This window comes from Amblyraja radiata, chromosome 15 (genome assembly GCF_010909765.2).
Source record: "Amblyraja radiata isolate CabotCenter1 chromosome 15, sAmbRad1.1.pri, whole genome shotgun sequence".
NCBI lineage: Eukaryota > Metazoa > Chordata > Chondrichthyes > Rajiformes > Rajidae > Amblyraja > Amblyraja radiata.
This window is the reverse complement of record NC_045970.1, coordinates 22,812,230-22,834,753: the sequence shown is the minus strand read 5'-3', so window position 1 is coordinate 22,834,753 and position 22,524 is coordinate 22,812,230. Positions and strand designations below refer to the sequence as shown.

At 40.0% G+C, this 22,524-nt stretch overlaps 1 protein-coding gene across 2 annotated transcripts in view; it reads left to right on the top strand.

Annotated features, from left to right (window-relative positions):
• Positions 1 to 4,593: 4,593 nt before the first annotated feature.
• The window catches only part of LOC116981089 (disintegrin and metalloproteinase domain-containing protein 9-like), a 44,289-nt gene continuing 26,358 nt past the window's right edge, over positions 4,594 to 22,524 (top strand). For both annotated transcript variants that reach the window (XM_033033773.1, XM_033033772.1), the window contains exons 1-8: positions 4,594 to 4,766; positions 6,135 to 6,226; positions 8,200 to 8,276; positions 11,691 to 11,769; positions 13,954 to 14,030; positions 20,189 to 20,381; positions 21,626 to 21,691; positions 21,782 to 21,853. In XM_033033773.1, the coding sequence (XP_032889664.1) occupies positions 4,658 to 4,766; positions 6,135 to 6,226; positions 8,200 to 8,276; positions 11,691 to 11,769; positions 13,954 to 14,030; positions 20,189 to 20,381; positions 21,626 to 21,691; positions 21,782 to 21,853 (765 nt within the window). In that variant the 5' untranslated portion in view covers positions 4,594 to 4,657. The remainder of the gene's footprint in view (positions 4,767 to 6,134; positions 6,227 to 8,199; positions 8,277 to 11,690; positions 11,770 to 13,953; positions 14,031 to 20,188; positions 20,382 to 21,625; positions 21,692 to 21,781; positions 21,854 to 22,524) is intronic.

Here is a 22,524-nt window from a genome sequence, read left to right as displayed (position 1 = left end):
TGTTTGTGCTTGTGGCTGAGGCTTTGAGGGAAATTTGGGTTTTCTGTAGCTTTTAGCATGCACAGCATCAACATTAGAGCACTTGCTAGCACCGCTATTTTCTCCTCTTAAGTCAGACCGCTGTCGTCTAACTTCTTCAGACTGCCTTGTCTTTGTTATAGCAGTTCCAAGGGTTAGGTCTCTGTCTAGCTGTAGCTTTTCTGACAATGAGACGTTTCTCAGCCCGACCACTAACCTGTCGCGGATCAGCTCGTTCTGTAACTGTCCATAGTTGCAGTGTTCAGCTAATCCGTATAGAGCAATGATGAAGGAATCCACCGTTTCTCCTGGCAGTTGCACACGCTGATTGAACTTGGCTCTTTCGTAGCTTACATTCTTTTTAGGCACAAAAAATGCATCAAAGCCCGCCTTGACATCCGTGTACATCTTCCTCTCATCTGCAGTTAGCGTTAGCCCCTTTAGCACATCTTCGGCTTCATCGCCCATGCAATACACTAACGTGTTCACCTGGTTTTCTGCCGACGTCGCGTTTAAGTTGCTTGCAAGCCGAAAGCGGTCGAATCTCCTGATCCAACGCTCCCATTCTTGAGGCTTGGTAAAATCGAATGGCTCTGGAGGTTGTATTGTGAACGTAGCAGTTGGTGTAGGTTGCGCCATATCTGCCGGCTCGTCTCCCATTTCCCGCCAAAACGATACACCTTCCACTTCTTCTTCTTTTTTTTTTTTCGCTTACAAGTTTTCGCTTTTTTCCCCTTTCTGACACCATGTCAAGTTTTTCTTATAATAAGGCTCGTACAATGACGTAATCGGAGTCTGTCTTTATTCTGTACAGCAGCAACAGGCTCGTGTGCATGCCCGGGCATTCCCTCACACCCCCCGGTAACCACGTCACATCCGGTTACGCCCACAGCGCCAACTTCTGGCCGGATGCCGTCACTGCAGCCTGACCACTGGCAGCAGCGCCCCCTTCCGGTTACTACAAAATAAAGGCATTCCTTACACTATTATTCCATAATACCACACATACCATGACCAATAAGTTTGAGATGTTTTTATACCAGGCCTTAAACTGGTATTATCCCCCTAGAATCTTTGCAGCAGGAAGAAGGCGTCCTTGTTCATCTCACACAGTCTTATCATCCACGTTATTTTCAATTGAATTGGTTTGGTATTTTGCTGTCTTAAAATGGGAGATTTGACAAGATATTCACCATATGACAAACATAAGGAAAAATACAAGGAGCAGCATCAAACTCAGCCAATGGCTTTCTTTGAATTTACAAAAATCTTTGGCTTTATCAGCTGAGAGACAAAGTTGAGGTGGAGAATACATCTAAAATTTGGATCTTTTCAGAGATTCGGGACAATTGAGAAATTATTTAACCTTGATCACCAGGATCAAGGTTACCGCTGCCTCTATCATCAAGCTACAAGATCAAGATCTTAAATTCAGCAAAAATCTCAGTCTACCAGTAAGCAATAATCCCTGCCCTCCTGTGCATTTAGATCATATGCATCAGACTCCTCAAAACACAGGAAATATGCCACCAATCATATCTCTGCAAAATCCTCCTAATCCACTAATAGAATAAGTGAACTCATGTCATTCTCACAGGCAAACATTATTGGCATTGAGGCCAGACCCAGGAACAGGAGTATCCCTCTCATCCTTCCAGATTGTTTCACCATTCAATAAGATTCATAGCCGATCTACTTCAGGTCTCAAATACTCTTTGGTGTTAGATCCCCATAACGCTCAATCCCTGATCCCTCCACAATCGGACAATTTTGATCATTCTGCGAGGGAATTTCTAATCTAATTACAAACACTTAACTGCACCCAGGTTAAATTACAGTCTAATTACATGTTCTATTTACACTCAACTGATTCCATTGAGTAGACCTCATCACTTACATGTCCAATTCTCGACTTCTGAAAGAAGCAGTCCATTCTGAGCTTGGTCACATTACTAGAGATTACTATCAGAACAATAAAAAAACGTCATGCTTGTTCTCACAGCTTCCTTGCCATCTCATGGGAATCTCCGACCCATAATAGTTCAAAATGAAGAAAGGGAATTCAGGATGACTCAAGTATTCTCTGTGTGAACATGTAGAAATCCAGAGAAAAATGCAAACTGAACCACCTCCAATACTACCAACTTTTACCTGCCCTGCCGAGTGTCTCCTGTCCCACCCGTGGCAGAGTCTGTGGTGTCCACATTGGTTTCATCAGCTACCTCTGGACTTACATAGTTGGGTTCGAAGCAAGTCACCCTCAAGCCTAAGGACTGCCTAAGAAACATACTATATTAAGGCAGCCATATTCTATGATCCTTCCAATCTACTGACAACATATGCAAATCAATGTCAGTTTCCTCTGACAGGTCAACATTCCCAGCATCCAATAATTACACCGATGGGCGGGCCATATGCTGAGCATGACCCACAGCAGATATCTGAAATAAACTTTCTTGGTGCAAAATGCAGACGCTGGACTTCTGAAATAAAAATAGTAGGTAAGACACCATTTGTAGAGGGATAAAAAAGTTAACCTTTTAAGTTGACGTCCACTTCTCCAGGACTAAGAAACAGAGAAAACTGGTTTTAAGCTGGAGATGGTAGGAAAAGAGATGCTGACCCGTTGAGTTACTACAGCTTTTTGTGTCTATCATTGAAATTTGGGAGCCATTCAGATCATTTCCAGAGATGCTGTGCTGCTGAGTTATTCCAGCATTTTGTGTCTACATTCAGTGTAAACCAGCATCTGCAGTTCCTTCCGATACATAATTCATGTTTTGTTTCTGTTTTATTTCATTAGATGCATCTTCCCATCAAATATAATTCTTTCATCATATGTCAGTCCCGCCATCCCGGGAAATAACCTGGTGAACCTACGCTGCACTCCCTCAATAACAATAATGTCCTTCCTCAAATTAGGAGACCAAAATTGCACACAATACTCCAGGTGCGGCCTCACCACGGCCCTGCAAAACTGCAGTATGATCTATTAGCTGCTATCCTCATATCCTCTTGCAATGAAGGCCAACATGCCATTATCTTTCTTCACTGCCTGCTGTACCTACATGCTTACTTTCAGTGACTGATATACAAGCACACCCAGGTCTCGTTGCACCTCCCCTTTTCCCAATCTGACACCATTCAGATAATAATCTGCCTTCCTGTTTTTGCCACTAAAGTGGATAACCTCATATTTATCCACATTATACTGCATCTGCCATGCATCCCATTCACCCAACCTATCCAAGTCACCCTGCAGCCTCATAGTATCCTCATCGCAGCTCACACTGCCACCTAGCTTTGTGTCATCTGCAAACTTGGAGATGTCACATTTACAGTAATTCCCTCGTCTAAATCGTTATTGTAAATAACAGGGGTCCCGGCACCGAGCCTTGCGGCGCCCCACCAATCACTGCCTGCCATTCTGAAAAGGACTCGTTAATTCCTACTCTTTGCTTCCTATCTGCCAACCAGTTCTCTATCCATGTCAATACCCCACTCTCCAAGATAGAAAGGGTACAGAGAAGATTTACAATTATGTTATCAGGGCTAGAGGGTCTGAGCTATAGGGAGAGATTGAGTAGGCTGGGACTCTATTCCTTGAAGCACAGGAAGATGAGGGGTAATCTTATTGAGGTATATAAAATCATGAGAGGATTAGATCGGGTAGATGCACAGTCTCTTGCTCTGAGTAGGTGAATCGAGGACCAGAGGATATAGGTTTAAGGTGAAAGGGAAAATAATTAATAGGAATCTGAGGGATAACCTTTTCATACAAAGGGTGGTGGGTGTATGGAACAACCTGCCAGAGGAGGTCGTTGAGGCAGGGACTATCCCAACATTTAAGAAACAGTTAGACAGGTACATAGATAGGACAGGTTTGGAGGGATATGGACCAATCGTGGACAGGTGGGACTCGTGTAGCTGGGACATGTTGGCCGGTGTGGGCAAGTTGGGCTGAAGGACCTGTTTACACGCTGTATCACTATGGCCTACCCTGTCAAGCAGTGCTGGAGTAACTCAGCCTGTCAGGCAGCATCTCTGGAGGTGAGACTCTGCAGTTCCTTGTTTCTAAAACAGGATCTGCAATTCCTTGTTTCTACCTTGTCAAGCACCTCCCATAGCATCCCCTAGACCCACGATGGCTTCATCCACCACCCCAGAACATACAGAAACAAGTGTTCCTCCATTCCTTGCCTGAAGAGATTTGTAGAAAAGACTTATCCACCAACTTTATTTATTGAGAAAGCCTCGTCGGGGAGGTGCTTCCAATTGCAGACCCTCAAATGGATGCTCAGGTATTCCACTTTTACTCCAGCACTAGATTGAATAGTGGTCATCGAGATAAAAACAAACTGCTACGCTCCATAGATGCTGCTGCACCCGCTGAGTTTCCCCAGCAATTTTGTGTACCTTCTGCTAGAGTAACTCAGCGGGTCATATGTGGGTGGGTGTGGACAGATGAGGTTTCCAGTCAGGACCCTCTTCAGACATTCCGATCTCCACGTGATGCAACCTTCCGAGGTTGTCGTCAGTGATCAAACTCGTTTTTCAGGTCCGTTTGGATGTTCCTTATACCTGACAAGAAGGTGAGACGCAAGTGCGAAAAGTTGATGTGAAGAACGAGACGTGGTCAATGGCGTGTGATCTGATCACTCTGTGCTTGCCCACACTATCCTGTCGGATGCTGCTGTTCGTGGAGTTTTTGTTAGTTGTGGTAGGATTTTGTGTTAACAGCGGGACAGGTAAGAATCAATGCAAGATAATTCCTTTGTTCGGCAATGTTATTGGGAGGTCAGATCAATTAATATATTATGATTGTTGCGACTTTTTTCTTTATAACCCAACCTTTGTTATTGGAGGCACGGAAATTAGTTGGCGGGACTTTATAATAAGGAATTTTATTCGTATTATTGAAATAAAAGTAATTCCTGATTGGCAGCTCTTTAGAGTCAAAGGGAGCGTTTGACCTACCTTTATGTAACTTTAATTGACGCGGAACTGTTCAAAATACTGTACAAATTTTCCTTATATTCTTAAGAAAGGCAAACACAGAATACACAGTATGATAATTGGATACTTGCGTGGGTATTGTCAAATCTGGATGATTCTGGGGTAATTCTCACTGATAAAGGACACTCTCTTCTCAAAAATCGAACTAAACAGTCCTGAAAACGCAGCCTGATTGGATCTCCGTGATTTTTGCATTAACCCCACAACTGAAGTCTTTCAATTGAATCATTCAATATATTGTCTGATGCTCCCCACAGAGAAGTCATCCCAGAATTCTTCTGGATTATTTATGCGCTTCTAGATTTCTTTCGATTCCATTTTTAATTAATTAGCAATCTGTGCGTGACGTGCGCACGGTATCTTAAATATGATCTGTATCTCCTCCACCCTGCTCGCAACCCACCTCCCTCCCTCCCTCCCTCCCTCAAGACAGAACACGGATAGACCTCCCTTGGTTCTTATCTTTCACCCTGCCAGCCTTTACAACCAACACATTATTCATTGACAATTCTTTGACAATGACTGCTACAAAGTGATCTCCCCCACTTGTCGCATCTTTTCCTCCCAACTCCTTTCTACTCTCCACAGGTACCACTCTCTCAGTGATTCCCTGGTGCGCTGATCCCTCCATCCACCTCTCCACCCCCTTGCTACATAACGCCAATCCCAACCTTCTCCCCGCCAGCATCCCTGAACTTAAACAACCATTTTGTCCAGCTTCCAATATCTAATTAATTTCATCAAGATTTCACCAAACTTAATCTTAAATCCAACAACCCACATCAATAAGTGATCTGCAATTGTCTTTAGAGCAAGTTAAACATTTTCTCGCCCCCAGTCCCCCCCACACCTCTATCTTTCAGTCTAAAGAAGGATTCTGACCCAAAACATCACATCTTCCTTTTCTCTAGAGATGCTGATCCATTACTTCAGCTTTTTGTGTCTATCATTGAAATTTGGGAGCTATTCAGATCATCTCCAGAGATGCTGCCTGACGTGCTGAGTTACTCCAGCATTTTGTGTCTACCTTCGAGGTAAACCAGCATCTGCAGTTCCTTCCGATACATAATTCACGTCTTGTTTCTGTTTTATTTCATTAGATGCATCTTCCCATCAAACATCTCATCTCTCTGGTTATGAAGTCATAATTCCTGAACTTATAGGTGATCGACAGAAACAAAATGTTGACCAGGTACTTGGAATGCCATATAAATTCCTCCATTTCATACTTTATGCAGTTAATTTAAATATTTCTCATCATCCTTGTTAACTTGTTTCATGAAATAAAGCAGAATAAAATATCTAAAGATTTAAAAGAAAAATAAGAAATGTTGGCAACTGTTGCATTTCACATTTTCTCATTTTATTTCACAATCACCACAAATGTACCAAGTACATAACATGTTGATCAATAAAAGCAGTTTGTTATTGGTGTTGTATAACAGAAAATTGATTTAACCTGGAATAATTTATGACTGTGACCACTCCTGGGTCAAATTGCTCAAATCGTGAAAGTCAACTGCCTATCCCCAGTCAAGACCCAGTCACAATCCCAGTCTGATTTCTGTGTAAAGACAACATTCCCTATGCATTATGCTTTTGAACCAGGGGAACTTGGCAAATTGTCCTGGGAGTACCCAACATAGGCCAAAGATCTTGTTTATTGCAATAATAATGAATATAAAAATCACCCTATGTTGACACATGATTGAGTAAGTGACGAGTTACAGTTTCTTTATGAATGGCTATTAAATAATTGCTTTCTTAAAATTGCTTTCTATAAAAAGATGTCCTGCTTCTTTAGTGAACCTGGTTTACCCCTGCTGTTCTAGATGGAAAGCTCACCCGTGACCCCAGGTTGAAACTGATGTTAGTCTGCTTGAGTGTGCAAAGCATGTGCACACTTTATGTGTTTGGCCATGAATGGAAAATTCAGATCCAACTGCATGGAATTTGTGTAACACGTAGGTGTCATTCATCAGCCTTATCAGCAATTCTTAGAGGACTCAAGTATATCCAAAGATTTGTGCTGGACAGCTCTCTTGGTGAAGAGAAGAATATTATTGCAGGAATTTTTGCATTTCCATAGGAGCTGAACATGCCAGCTGAAGACATTCTCCAACCTTCAGGTTCTTTGAGAAAGGGGAACATAGTTTATCCTGCTATGATTCAGAGTATTTAGTTCGAACTGGGCCTCCATGAACATAACTAATGCAGGATGACAGAAACATCACCCTAAGAGTCTCTGAACCATCACTTCAGAGCTTAGTCACAAAATGCTGGAGTAACTCAGCGGGACAGACAGCATCTCTGGAGAGAAGGAATGGGTGACGTTTCGGGACAAGACCCTTCTTCAGAGTCTGAAGAAGAGTTTCGATCTGAGACGTCAGCCATTCCTTCTCTCCAGAGATGCTACCTGACCCCGCTGAGTTACTCAAAGAGTCTGAAGAAGGGTCTCGACCCGAAATGTCACCCATTCTTTCTCTCCAGAGATGCTGCCTGTCCTGCTGAGTTACTCCAGCATTTTGTGTCTATCTTCGGTGTAAGCCAGCATCTGCAGTTCCTTCCTACACACTTCAGAGCTTAACTCTGCCACTTGTACTTTACCATCTCACGGTCACTTAAAACCATCTATGCAGCATGCCTACACAAATCTTAGACTCACAACCAGTGTGAGGTTTTTTTTCATGACAAGCTGATATTTTTCAACATCCACCTTATTGTATTAAAATACTTCACATATTAATTTTAAATTGACTAATATCTAGTATCCCCATCCTATTTTGTAACAAGAAACCACTCATCCAAACCTTTAATCTCCCAGGCCACCTATTTCTCGATATCAATATGCATTCAATTTAAAACAAATATCACCGTTTTTTTCCCCTCCCTGCAGCCATTCCTAATCGGGGGCCCACATTTTGGAATACCTTTCCTAGCTTTTCCTCCTCTTTGCAATAAAATCTGATTTGAAGTTATTTTCAAACAAGCATTTGGTCATTCCACAGAATTTAACAGGGGGGATTGATATTCCAACCAAAGGATCTTTGGAGTTATTATACTTCAGTAGAGTTATGGAAGTCCATGATGTTTCATTTAAATAAAATTAAGTTATAGTCTTTTGTAACCAGTATAAAAGTATGAATTTTAATTTTATTATTGCAGGGACAATGGATGGATCATGTATCATATTCAATTAATTTGGATGGTGAAAAGTATATATTAAAACTTGAAAAGAACAAGTAGGTATTAATGATAATTTGTTTGTCATTGAATATGCTGGCCTAGAAATTACATTGATTAACACAGCAATTTTATGAAAGTGCAGTCAAATGATTGGATTCAGCTATGTAATTTCAATGCCAGTGGTGCAACTGATCCATGTCCTCCATGTTCATCTGCCTATGATCCTCTTTGCTCCTCATGATCCTCTTCCATTCTGAGCCTCTCTACAGGCCATCCATAATACCGAAATTCCCAAATCCACTGCCGAACTCTCTTCTTCCACAATTATCCTATTGGCAATGCACCAGGTCTTGTCTTTGTAGCATATATTTGACTGGTTCTTTTCCAAACTTTTATTTATTTAGCAGGTCTTTGTAAATATGCTTTGTATTATTCCAGATTAGGAGGGTTCCTCTTACTCATACTTAAACAAATAGGCGCGGTGGTTAAGTCCAGCTTCTTTCACCTAAGGAAGCTGGCAAAGGTGAAGCCCATTCTCGAGCGGGAGCATTTTGAAACAGTAATCCATGCCTTTATTACATCTAGGCTGGATTACTGTCACGCACTCTACTCTGGAGTCGCACGAGCCTCATTGGCTCGTCTCCAGCTTGTTCAAAATGCTGCCGCTCGCCTTTTGACTGGAACTCGAAAGAGGGAGCACATTACGCCAATTTTGGCCTCCCTACACTGGCTCCCAGTGCACTTTCGAGTTCATTTCAAAATTCTTTTATTTGTTTTTAAATCGTTGAATGGGCTCGCCCCGCCTTACCTCTCTGAGCTTCTCCACCTATATGCTCCTGCCCGGTGCCTCAGGTCAGCTGATCAGCTGCTCCTTGAGGTACCAAGGTCTAAGCGGAAGCTCAGAGGGGATAGAGCCTTTTCTGTTGCTGCTCCGGCACTCTGGAACACCTTGCCGCTGCACATCAGACAGGCCCCCTCACTGTCCATCTTCAAATCCTCCCTAAAAACACATTTTTATTCTTTGGCTTTCGACACTGGCTGAGGCATTGCTCCTGTTTTTAGTGCTTTTAATGTCTTTTAATTTTTAGTGTGTTTTTATAGTCCTTCGTTTTACGGTTTTTAATGGTTTTTAATTGTTTGTAATAGCTTTTTGTTCATGAGTTCTCATGTACAGCACTTTGTGGCAACTGTAGTTGTTTAAAGTGCTTTATAAATAAAGTTATTATTATTATTATTACTGTCTCCGTTCTGTGCTAATTTCACCCATTGTGGCAGCAGTGGGTAGCATTGGAAATTGAGTCACAAAGGCAAAAAATAAACTAAATATTTGTTGTTCATTCACTGTTGAAACACGATTCATAGAAAATGGAACTGTTGAATCTCAGTCTTGGCTTCAATGTTCTGACAATTCTGACAATTTGCACAATTCTTGAGCCCAAATTGTGCAAATTGTCAGAACATTGAAGCCAAGACTGAGATTCAACAGTTCCATTTTCTATGAATCGTGTTTCAACAGTGAATGAACAACAAATATTTAGTTTATTTTTTGCCTTTGTGACTCAATTTCCAATGCTACCCACTGCTGCCACAATGGGTGAAATTAGCACAGAACGGAGACAGTAATAATAATAATAATAACTTTATTTATTTATTTATTTATTTGACAGAGATCAAAAATGATACACCTGTATTTATACATCATGTTTCTGAGGACTAGCCAAGAACATGAAAGTTTCTCATAGTATTTTGATGTTCAATGTGTTATTGGGTAAGTTAGCTTCTTTGCCCATTGTGAGATCAACAGCAGCAGCACTTGCTACATTGGATACAAGGATAACTTGTTACATTGTAGAAACAAGTAACTGCAGATGCTGGTTTACACAAAAGGACACAAAGCGCTGGAGTAACTTAGTGGGTCAGGCAGCATCTCTAGAGAACTTGGATCTATCCATGCTCACCAGAGATGCTGCATGACGCACTGAGCTATCCATGTTCACCAGTGATGCTGCATGACCCGCTAAGTTACTCCAGCACTTTATGTCCTAACTTTCATTATTGTTAGTTACAGGAAGAAAGAGGTTAGAATATTGAAAACATTTGTATCTTTTTTTTAGAAAAGTGTTTTATGATCTTGATTCCCCAGCAAAACCATAGCAATTGAAGACAAATGGGGTTTCTGTTTAACTTCTCATCCAAAGGTTTTAACTCCCCACATAGCAATACTGAATAACAAAGCATCATGTAGCTGCTGGGATTCAAATTTGTTCCCTTTCCTTCTCTTAAACAATGCAGATAAAGGAGATGTGGAGAAGCAGAAACTTTTAAACTTTTGTGCACTGCAGGTTTGAAATTATCCAAAGCACTTTAAAACATAATACATTTACTGAATGATAGAAAGAGGAACTTTGAAATGAAACTCGCTATCCTGGGCTATTTATTTCCATCCTGTTTGGATGGTCATATTTGATGCAAGCAAATATTGTAGTCATTGGCCAATTATTAAAAGAAATGGTATAAATACTTCCTAAAATATGAGTTGATTTTAGAATCCTCATAATGGAGTTTTCGAACTGGGAGTGAAAATTAGGTGTTTAATATCTGTTGCTTTTCAATTGACTCAAGAGGATCTTTAGCCCTTGATGACTTAAAATAGAGGAATATTCAAGATGGCACTTAGAACCTCAGTGAAATTGAACCACACCCAATAGCACCCATTTATCTTCTCCCTGAAGCATATGTGGCTGGTTCCACACTGGCCACCTCAGATTCCATAGAATTAGATTTGAAGTAAGTCATCCACCACCCCTAGGAATTGCCTAAGAACAAGAAGGACAGAGGAATCTATTGTGCCAACATCCTTCTATTACAATAAAAGACACGTTTGTTGTAGACAGAGGAGAATGTCAATCCCAGCTCATGCTAACGACAATGTAAATAGAAGTAGACTATTCAGTGTTTTTAAAGAGGCAGCTGACAATTAAAATCTTGGGGCACACAAGGCTCTCTCATCCATTTCCTTTGCCTGAATTACTTTTGAAAGGAAGGGAACTGTGCAAAACTTTAGTGCCACTACTGTCCGCCAATCATTAGGACAACGAATGCAGACTTAGAGGCAAGTTTTGATTGTCATTTTTCTCCGCATACCTTTATCATAGCAAAAGCAAATATCAAGGCATTTAGGCATGTATGCAATGTTATTTGTATTGTTCCTCCAGATGTTTGATGAATGCACCATTTTGAATTTATATATGGTTACTTATCTTGTCACCAGTAAATCAATTTTATTGCATGAAACAGAATATGAGTGACTATATTTCAGAGGTAATTTTTTTTTTTGAAATTTCTCAAGGGCCTCCTGTAGTTCTTATGTAGAAGTCATTTGTTTTTTTTTTAAACTATGTAAGCTGGAAAGTCATCAGTCAAGGACCTTAAATGATAATTATCTTTGCTATGTATATTTTGTTTCATAGGAAACTGCTTGGTAAGGATTTTGTGCAATATACATATGGTAAAGTTGGCAAAATGAAGTCATCTCAACCCAAGATTAAGGTAAGTGCCAAAAGCACTTGGAAATATTAATACTACCAAAAGATTATCCAACAAAATTAGAAATACATGTACATAAATCATTAATTTTTGACGTCAACAAAATATAAAGCCTCATGGAAAACTGTCCCTTCTCTCTGGCAAACCAGAATACAAAGTGTTAATAACCCTTTGCTAATAGGTTGCTATAAATCTTTACTTTCTGATCCTGATTAGGCTGTAATTAGAGTATTGTATTCAAATATTTTGGTTGTGGAAGATATGCAGTATATTTGCAGAGTATATTTACTGGAATGCAAACTTGGAGGGACTGCACAAACTCCAGTTGTATTTCATGGAACTTATATTTGATTAAGCGACAATTGTAGGACCACTTATAAAAATAACTGATCAGATGGAACAAGCCTTTGAAGGTCAGAATTTGAAAAGATTCGGTATGTGTGGAAGTTTGGAATTCCGTTCGAGTACTCCCATTCACGCGTGGGACCACCAGCCATCATGGGTTACTCAGGTCTAGCTTGTGATCAAATACGTCAGCAGATTTTCAAGGGTTTTTAGAGTCAAACTGAGTTTATTCTCATATACACAAAGATGGTGAACTACAGGTGCAATGAAAAATCTTCTTTTCTGCAGCATCACAGGCGCATGGACTCAGGCAAACACATACACACATTAATCATGCATAAATTACACATGTATTATGCAAGACAGCGAAAGGAAGAGAAGAATGTGCAAAACAAAAGACATGACATTAATGCAAATCACAATTAGAAAAAATACAATTCCCTCATAGTACAAGAGATGGTCTTTGGTGTTCCACTGACGAGATAGGAAAATAGTTGTGTGGACTGCTTCAAGATCCTGATAGTTGCAGGAAAATAGCTGTTGCTGAACCTGGTGGTGTGGGACTTCAGGCTTCTCTACCTCCCTCCTGATGCTAACAGCGAGAAGAGAGCACAGCAGGAATCGTTTAGATTAGATAGATGCCGCCTTCTTGAGGCAGCGCCTCATGTAGATGCTTTTGATGTTGGGGAGCTCTGAGTCCATGATGGACCCGACAGAGTCTACCATTCTTGGCAAACTCTTGTCTTTCTGTTAGATGGAATTGCTTTACCAAGCCATGATAAAACCAATCAGCATACTTACAGCAGTACATTTATAGAAGTTTGTTAAAGTATTCAACGACAAGCTGAATATCTTTAAACATTTAAGAAAGTAGAGGCATTAGTGTGCCTTCTTCATGATTACAACACCCTTTTAGTTGTGCTCAAGATCTTAATTGTTGGCAAGCACTGCAAGACCATCTGGCGCATCCATTAGGGTCTGATACAATTTCTAGGACATGCCATCTTTCAATAAGCTTACATTAATTATGATCAAATTCAGTAATTTGGAATTTTGCAATGTCACTTTCTTGGCTATTTTGTTGCTATTTAGGGTTACCCTAACAGATAAGGTTTCTCTTTCAAAAAAGAAGGAAACTCCAAATCTAAAACAATGTCTCAGAACAGTGAACGGAACAAATATTTGTAGAGAGCAGACACACAAACTGGATTAGTGTAAATAGGTATTTAATGGTTGCCTCTGACGTGGTGGACCAAAGGGCCTGCTTCTGACTATGACTGTGACTTAACAAAAAAACTGTGCATTCCTATATGTATCTGTTTACTGTGATTTGCTTCCATCCATTGTGTTGGAGCAAAGAAAACCAGTTCCTGGTTACTGATCTATTGGACAGTGTATGTGGGTGTGGGTATATGCACTTATATGAGCTCATGACTAATTCAGTTTGAATCTGATCATAGTTCTTCAGAGGGCAAACAGCATATTCTTAGGTCGCCTACACAGAATGATCAATCAAACAATAAACTGGAGAAATGTGTATGATGCTGGTTTAAAACAAAGATAAACACAAAATGCTAGAGTAACTCAGCGGGACAGGCAGCATCTCTGGAGAGAAGGAATGGGTGACGAATCTGGAGAATGTTCTCAGCCCTTGCACTCTAGTAGGAAGGAAGTAAACCGATCGGAGTGGAGAAAGTATATAAAAATCTTTCTGCACACCATTCAGCTTTAAACCACACCATTAAACACCATCCCAAATCTCATCATTAATGCTGGCACCATCATGCTTATTACAATTGCTACACTCGTTAGCTAATTTATATAATGAATCATTTATTTCAGGTCCACTGTTACTACCATGGAATTGTGGAGGGTATTACTAATTCAAAGGTTTTGCTCAGCACGTGTGTTGGTATAAGGTATTGTATTACAACAGCTTTTAGTTTGCAATGAGAAACATTCTTAAATTTTATTAAATTTAGCTGAATATTTTACTTGAAACAATTCATTTAAATGACAAATTATACTGTATTTTGCTTCCAAAATTATTGAGAAGGTTAAACACGCATAAAGTATCATGTCTCAGAACTTGCTATCTCTCAAAAATGTTTAAAAATGGTACAGGTTCAACTAGTTGCTGCTTGGAATGAAGCAACCTGTTTGATGGTAAACGCCACAGTCATTTGCGCACAGCTGTAGGTGAGATATTGGCCAAGAATGAACTGTGCTCTTCAAATAACACTGTGACATTGTAAACACTCCTATATGGAAGCAGACTCCAGTCAGTTTTAAATATTATCCAAGGAATTCCTAGAGTGAACTCTAGGAATTCCAAGAGCGAATTCCAAAGTCTGAATCCAGAGCATGTTTTGTTGTGAGGTAGCTCCTATTTTACCTGACAATTCTTATAAATACACACACATACATACAGGCAGCCAAGTCATGTGATGTTACCAAGTGTCAATTTCACTTTGGATTGAGTTTGAGGACCGGGGATAGCAGAGCAAGCTGCTTTGGTGTAATTCAATCTATTTTAAAATTATACAGTCCATATTATGTTAGCACATAAATTATATTTAATGGAAAATAATAGATTTATATAGCAGGCTTCTTTTTTATATATGGCAAAACTACAAACTGCTTCAAGTACAAATCAATGCACCAAGCACACTAGACTGAGATTAAAACCAGGAAATGCAGGGAATGCTGAACAGATCTGCAAAGAAAAAGACCTTCCAGGTCAATCAAAAATTCAAACAAGGTTAAAGAAAACCCAGAATTTCTTCATGGTGAGAATAAAAGGCGTGGAAATAAGTGAAAAGCTGATGCAAAACAAAATTCCACTGGTTTATGACAAAATGTTACAGTTGTGATTGCGCCTCAAGGTATTCTGTTGGCCGAAAGCTGCTTTGTGGCAGCCTGATGGTATGCAGAAGATGTCACTGAATCTAATTCTGGCATTTAAACAGGAAATGCTGGAAATACTCAGGAGGTTTGGAAATGTTCCAATGACAGGTGATCAACCTGCAGTGTTAAAACTTTATTTTCTGCAACATTATCTGTTGTTGTTTCAAATTTACAACGTACACAATATTTTGTTTTAGGACAATGATCAAAAGTTGTTATTAACAGCCTCAAATTATAGGCATTCTGCTAAGTGAGAGTCAGTAACTCTCACTCACATAACATAGTGTTGTAGCTCATTTCAATGTATGGGATTGAAAGTTGACCATGTACTTGTAGTGTAAGAAATAAGTGCCAGACTAAAGTGCCACTATTAAACATCAACTTAAGCAACTGTTTAGAGTTGGTGTTTTGCTTGGAGAAAAGGAAATTGTGCTACATCTGGATAATCTTTTATAATTAGCAAATAAACCAGAGGGAAGATGAAGAATGTTTTCTTTGATTGGTGTGTTGCTGTGAACCAGAACACAATGTCTGAAAGGATGATGGAAATGAGTGAAAAAATTAGTAGATAATATTTTTGAAAGCAAGGGTTATTTCTGAGCCACAGGGGAAAAAAACAGGATGTTGGGACATATTGGATAACGCTCTAAATGAGCTCGTCAATTTCAATAGACATTGTGCTGCATATTTCTGTTCCTTGTAAAGTCCCAGTGTAGCAGGCAATCCCATTAATTTTTAGTGGTAAATCCAGTCATGTCCCTGTGTAATTTCACAGTAAACCAACATGGTTTTGAAATGCCACCACCATTTCAAAGGGGCAAAGTTTAAAGGAGATATGTGGAGCACAGTTTTTACACAGAGAGTGGTGGGTGCCTGGAATGTGCTGCTGGGAGTGCCAGGTTTGATGTTGATAATGATAATGCCAGGTTTTGGAGGTTCTTAGATAGGCACATGGATGCACATGGAATGGAGGAATATGGATCATGTGCAGGCAGATGAGATAGGTTCATGGCAACATGTTTGGCACAGACATTGCGAGTCAAAGGTGCACTTTGTTATTCAGAGAGTGGTAGCTGTGTGGAATGAGCTTCCAGTGAAGGTGGTGGAGGCAGGTTCGTTTTTATCATTTAAAAATAAATTGGATAGTTATATGGATGGGAAAGGAATGGAGGGTTATGGTCTGAGCGCAGGTATATGGGACTAGGGGAGATTATGTGTTCGGCACGGACTAGAAGGGTCGAGATGGCCTGTTTCCGTGCTGAAATTGTTATATGGTTATATGGTTATACGTTTTTATGTTGTATGTTCTATATCATTCTCAACTATCTCTAGGGCCAATTTCGGAATTCCCCACCATTGAGTTGTTAAAGGGCCTGTCCCACTTTCACGGCCTATTTCACGACATCTGCCGAGTTTGCCCTTGACTCGTACTTGCAGCATGGTCGTCACGAGGTCATAGGAGGTCGTAGGTAGGTCGTAGCAGCCCGTGATGCTAGTCGTAGGTACTCGCGGCATCAAGTAGGTCGGCGCTTTTTTTTCTAGCCTGATGAAAAATGTCCACGAGTAAAAAAGGTCGTGAATTAGGTCATGTAAGTAGGACAGCCCCTTAAGTTTGAAACTTCCTCCTCCTCCCCAGGCGCACCTTCCCCTCAGTCTCGTCTGCTCATCCTTCAGATTCTAGTCTTGCCACATTCCTTTGTCAACTGGCCCTTTACATAATTGAGAGCAGTAATTATCCGGAATGGTACCATTTGGCACCGGAACGGCAGCACCGAAAATACCCGACCTGTCACAAGAACCCTAGTTTTAAACTAGGCTTCATACTACACTTCATAAAAACAGGCTTCATACTATTATATTGTGCTGAATTACCATCCCATCTTAAACAATGTTCAAATAAACAAAACATTAACACCAAGGTAAACCTGTACCGACAATGTAGGAATTAACCATCATGTGCAGAGCTACAAAACTCAGTAAGGCGATATATACTGAAGAAAACCTAGTAGAAGATGAATTATTATTCCAGCAATAGCATAGAGTGGATCTGACGTCCATATTGTGATAGTTTTACTCAATGATAACACAGGTGCCCGAGGGTCATAAACCACTGGATGCTGACCCCTGACAAGAATATTATCTACAAGTAATTAAACTTAAACATGTAGAATAGAAAATAGGAGAACAGGTTATTTGTTTGTTAGTTGCCAAAAAGTGTTTACCTTATGAAAGGTCGGCGCCAAAACAGAGGCGCCGAAACAGCGGCGCCGAAAAGTACCCGACCCGTAATTATGAGTGTGTAGCATCAATTCAGATTCAACATGAATGTTATTTACTGAATTTGATTTATATTGAAAACTAGCGAGGAAATTCTTAATTTACTTCCAGCTCTCTTAGGTGCAATGAATTGCAAGTGAGGTTCCTATGCAAAGCAAGTGTAAGATGTTGAGTCACTTGGATATCCATGTCCTCCAGAAATGCTGCGTGACCCTCCGAGTTACTCCAGGACTTTGTTTTTTTGTTTTATCGGGCTGTAGTTGTGAGAGCAGACGGAGGAAGTTTAGTGTTGTTTGCACCCAGGTGCCTTGTGGTTTATTTAACACAAGCTCATGTATGATATTGTTGGCTGCATTGCACTCAGCACATTTAAGTTAATTGTATGAATTTATCAACCAAATGTTATCCTGGAAATCTACACCTTATGCTATGCGGAATGTAAATTATCCAATCTCAGAGCAATGAAGAACTGTTTCGTAGTGATTGATTCAGATTCAGACTAGTTTATTGTCATATACACCTGGTTGCAATGAAATTCCTTGTATATATGAAGCTGATAGAGTACCCAGTATACATGATGCCAAAGAAAAAAAATGCACTGAAGTGATTTATTTATCATTGCATCAGTGTGAAAGGAACATGATAGGTTATTGGTGATATGGTCACAGGAACTTGAATCTGTAGACCATCTCTAGAAGAGTTCCATTGATGAGGACAGGGTTGTGTTCATTCCCCTCTCTCACTTCCTAGGTCAACAGCCAACTCTTTTGCCTTAATGATGTTAAGGACCAGGTTGTTGTTCTGACACCATGACACAATGTTCCCGATCTCTTCCAGGAGTTTAGGGATGAGCTAATTCAGTATTATGGCGTTGAAGCATGAGCTCTAGTCAATTCAATGAAAGCATTCTATCGTAGGTGTTCTTATTGTCAAGGTGATACAAAGCTTGAATGTACGACATGGGAGATGGCGTCCTCCTTGGCCCTATTTTTCTTGCAAGCAAATGGTAAGGAGTCTAGAAGACTGATGCAGGTGTGGCTATCTGTACCGGTTTTTCAAAATACTTCATTGCGTTCGATGACGGAGTTACTGGGCTGTAGTATCGAGATAGGTCACTTTACTTTCCTTGGGGCTGTGACGGTATTGTTGAAGCAGAGAAGGACTGTGGACTGATGAAGTGAGAGGTTAAAGATATCAGCGAAGATTGGCCTGTTGATTGACACATGATCTCAGAACCCATCCAGGGACTCTATGCGGGTCATCTGCTTTCCGAAGGTTTACCCTTGAGAAAACAGCTCAGACTTCTGCCATTGATATGTATGCGATGGAGCCTAATGCACAAATGTTTTGTAAATGTAAAGATTGACAGCTGTTTATATGAAGTTATGTTGAATTTTGAAACGGTGAATCAGGCCATTCAGCCCTGCATCTCTAGCCTGATCTTCTCATTGGGTTCCTTCTCTCAACACCCTCCATCTCAGCCTGTTATCACATCCTGGAATGTTTTACACAACTGGTTTTTACATCTGGTATCAACTGGTTTTGCGGCTCGAATCAAAAGCAGGTTTGTCAAAAATAGAAACAATGCCAAGAATGGAACATTATTTAGTATTAGGTAACCGTCAGATTTTGCAAGTTCATCCTACGTTTCAAATTTCTGTAGAGTATGTTAATTATTATGTGGAAGGAACTGCAGATGCTGGTTTAAATCGAAGATAATGAAAAAATGCCAGAGTAATCCAGCGGGACAGGCAGCATCCCTGGAGAGAAGGAATGGGTGATGTTACGGGTCGAGATCCTTCTTCAGACTGAAAGTCACGGGAGACTGAAAGTCTCTACATCATCGTCTATAATTCCCGTTTCCCTTTCCAGTGACTTTCATTTTAATTATCATCTTGTCCTTTAAAGGCTTGATGGCATCAAAATACTAAAGAGATTTATAAAATGCATTAGTGTTGAATAGGTTTTGCCACTCTAGTTTAAATTTTGGAAACCAGTGAGCAAATTCTAATGTTCTCCATGACAGGTATTTTGGTCAGAAATATAAAGAAACTAAAAGAAAAATAACCTTACATTGTGGATATGCATTTGTCTAGGCAGTGTCAGTATTTATGTGTAGCAATAAAATTCACCCGCGGCAAGCCATTTGGAGCATTGCCATGTGAAAGATATAATGAATGGTAGCAACTTTTACAAACTCTGCATGACCCATTGCACTCCATAACCAGTGAAGTATTTTAATGCTGTCTGACGAAGGGTCTCCAACCAAAACGTCACCCATTCCATCTCTCCCGAGATGCTGCCTGTTCCGCCGAGTTACTCCAGCATTTTGTGTTTACCGAAGTATTTTAATGTAGTCACTATGGCAATTAAGGGAAACTACACCAAGTGGGACCCGTTAGGTCCTGTCCCCTCAATGTGCGGTTGCGGGGGTGGGCAGCCTGCGGCGTCACACACACACTAACCACCCCACCCACACACACTTACTACCCCCCCCACACACACACTAACCACCCCACCCACACACACTTACTACCCCCCCCCCCGCACACACACACACACACACACACTAACTACCCTAACTACGTTCTCCAGCAGCTCGTTCCATATGCCTACTACCCTTTGTGTAACAAATTTGCCCCCCAGATTCCCATCAAATCTTTCCTCCTTCACCTTAAACCAATGTCCTCTGGTTCTTGATTCCCCTACGCTGGGTAAAAGACCTTGTGCATTTTTCTGATCTATTCCTCTCATGATCTTATACACTTCTATAACATCACTCCTCATCTACCTGCGTTCCAAGGAATAAAGTCCTAATTCATTTATTAATCAGGCATCACTTCAATACAGCCGGTGAATATTGTCCACTCACGCTCTTCTGTCATTATTTCAGGGGAATTATTTCTATTCTTGAGAAAAGTTATATAATTGAACCCTTGAATGGTTCATCCACATTTGAGCACTTGATCTACCGAATGGAAGACCTGGAGGTCGAAACCTCTGTGTGCGGTGTACCTCACCATGACAGACCTGCGAATCACACCCATCATCACTTGAACCATGGGAGAATACTACAGAATCTAAGGGTAAATAAAACACCATTTCATTGTTCATTTATTTAAAAACACATGACATTGAGAGAATACTAAGAGAAGTTGCAAAATATTGCATTAGTATTTATCCAAATGCTACAATTTGAAAATAGGATAAAATTTGGAAAAAATGGGATTGATGTAGGATTATTGTACATGGGAGGAAGACGGTGAGTTGGGGGTGGGGGGGGTGGGGGGGGATGCTTGTTTCCGTGTGTATTTCTCTATTTAGGAAGGTATAGGTCATTCAATCAGAATATGGACTTCATCACAGCTAATAAAAGCAGCCACTCGGCTTGCACCTTTGTTAAACAGGTCATTGGTTTGTCAATGACCCTGCTTGAATCATGGACTCATTTTATCCCTGCTCATTTACAAAAAAGGAAGCATGTTGGGAATAAAACCTCCATCAGTTGTCATCTATTTTTCAGCTGATCCGCTGCAATTGTTTTACTGAGCAAGAGCAGCGACATGTTTTTAAATTGTGTTATGAAGGTAAAGCCCCTACTATTCACTGTTCTTCCATTTAGACATAGCTACCGAATAAATCATGTTTGGAATCTGGTTATGTTTTGTAACATGGGTTTATTATACACCAGCACAAATAAAGTTGTTCTTGCGTTCTGTTTCGAATGGTCTCTCAAGCAAAATACTGGCGGACACATCTTTTACAAAATAAATTTATAAAAAAGCACATTTAGACGAAGAAAAATTGTTTATTCTGGATTTCACTGACTACGTGGTATGATGGGCAGGGAAAAAAAATAGAGAGCTTGTTCACTTTAATTTAATCAGATTCATTGTTAAGATTTTTACATCACTGTTCACCTTATCCAAGTTTAAAGAGCAAGGAAAAAACAATGAACAGATTATTCATAGGCTGCTTGTGGCAAACAATTTTTGTTTTTTGCAATCTGAATAATACATGTTATATCCTGATTGTACAATGGATTTACATTTGATTGGTTATGTTTTAGCACTTAAACTGCAATAAGACAAGCTAATTTAAATTAATTCTAATGTACTTGGGAAAATCTGTTACCTTTTTCATACGTTTGGGTCTTGAGTCGTTTTCACTTGCAATATTACAATATAGTTAGAAGTAAGTATTATTTTTGTAAATGTCCAGACATTGTAGAAACAAATTAAGAAAGGATTCTTTCAGATAGCATGCTTAGATTTCTTTTTATATTTCTACTGTGATGCAATCTTAACATATCTTCATATTTGACCATTAGGTAAAAAGAACCCATTCGGCAAAAAACAATTATGTGGAGTTGGTTTTGGTTGTTGATAATGACAAAGTAAGTATTAGTTTTTTTTAAATTATTTCATAATTAGATTATAAAGAGTATCAGCCTCACTTACTATTGGTGAATCTTTGTATTTTCCAGTACAATCTTCACAACAGAAATGAAACTATAATTCAGAATCAAATGGTTGAATTGGTTCATCTTGTAAATGGAGTAAGTATTATTGTTTTTTCCAAAGTTCAGTTCTGTAATCTGAGTTTGCCTTCGAACATTCATGTAACATTTATAAGTCCTGTGAGACAAAACTTTTCATGCGGTGTTGGTTCGAGGCAAGTAGATTGGAGTTACGGCATGGAGACAGGAGATCAGATGTGGATTGCATGGATGGGAGGTCAGGTATGATATGGTTCAGATGATGATGGGAGGTCAGGTATGGTTTGGTTCAGATGGTGATGGGAAGTCAGGTATGATATGGTTCAGATAGTATGTTGAGTGTCAATAGCAGCAATCAAAATATGATTCAGGCAAGTAGAAAATCAGCTTTAATTAAAAAAAAATCACAGTTTTTACTCAAGGATGTTACAGAGCAAAAATTCATCAACTTCGCCTTAATGTACCTGATCTTCTGTTTGCTCAGCACTTTAACTCTCCCTCCCATTTCCCAATCAGACCTTTCTATCCTGGGCCTCCTCCATTGTCAGAGTGAGGCCCAGGGCAAATTGGAGAAACAGCGCCTCATATTTCGCTTGGGGAGCTTACACCCCAGCGGTATGAACATTGACTTCTCTAACTTTTTCAAGTAGCCCTTGCTTTCCCTCTCTCTCCATCGCCTCCTCCTTCCCAGTTCTCCCACTAATCTTACTGTCTCTGACTGCATTCCATCT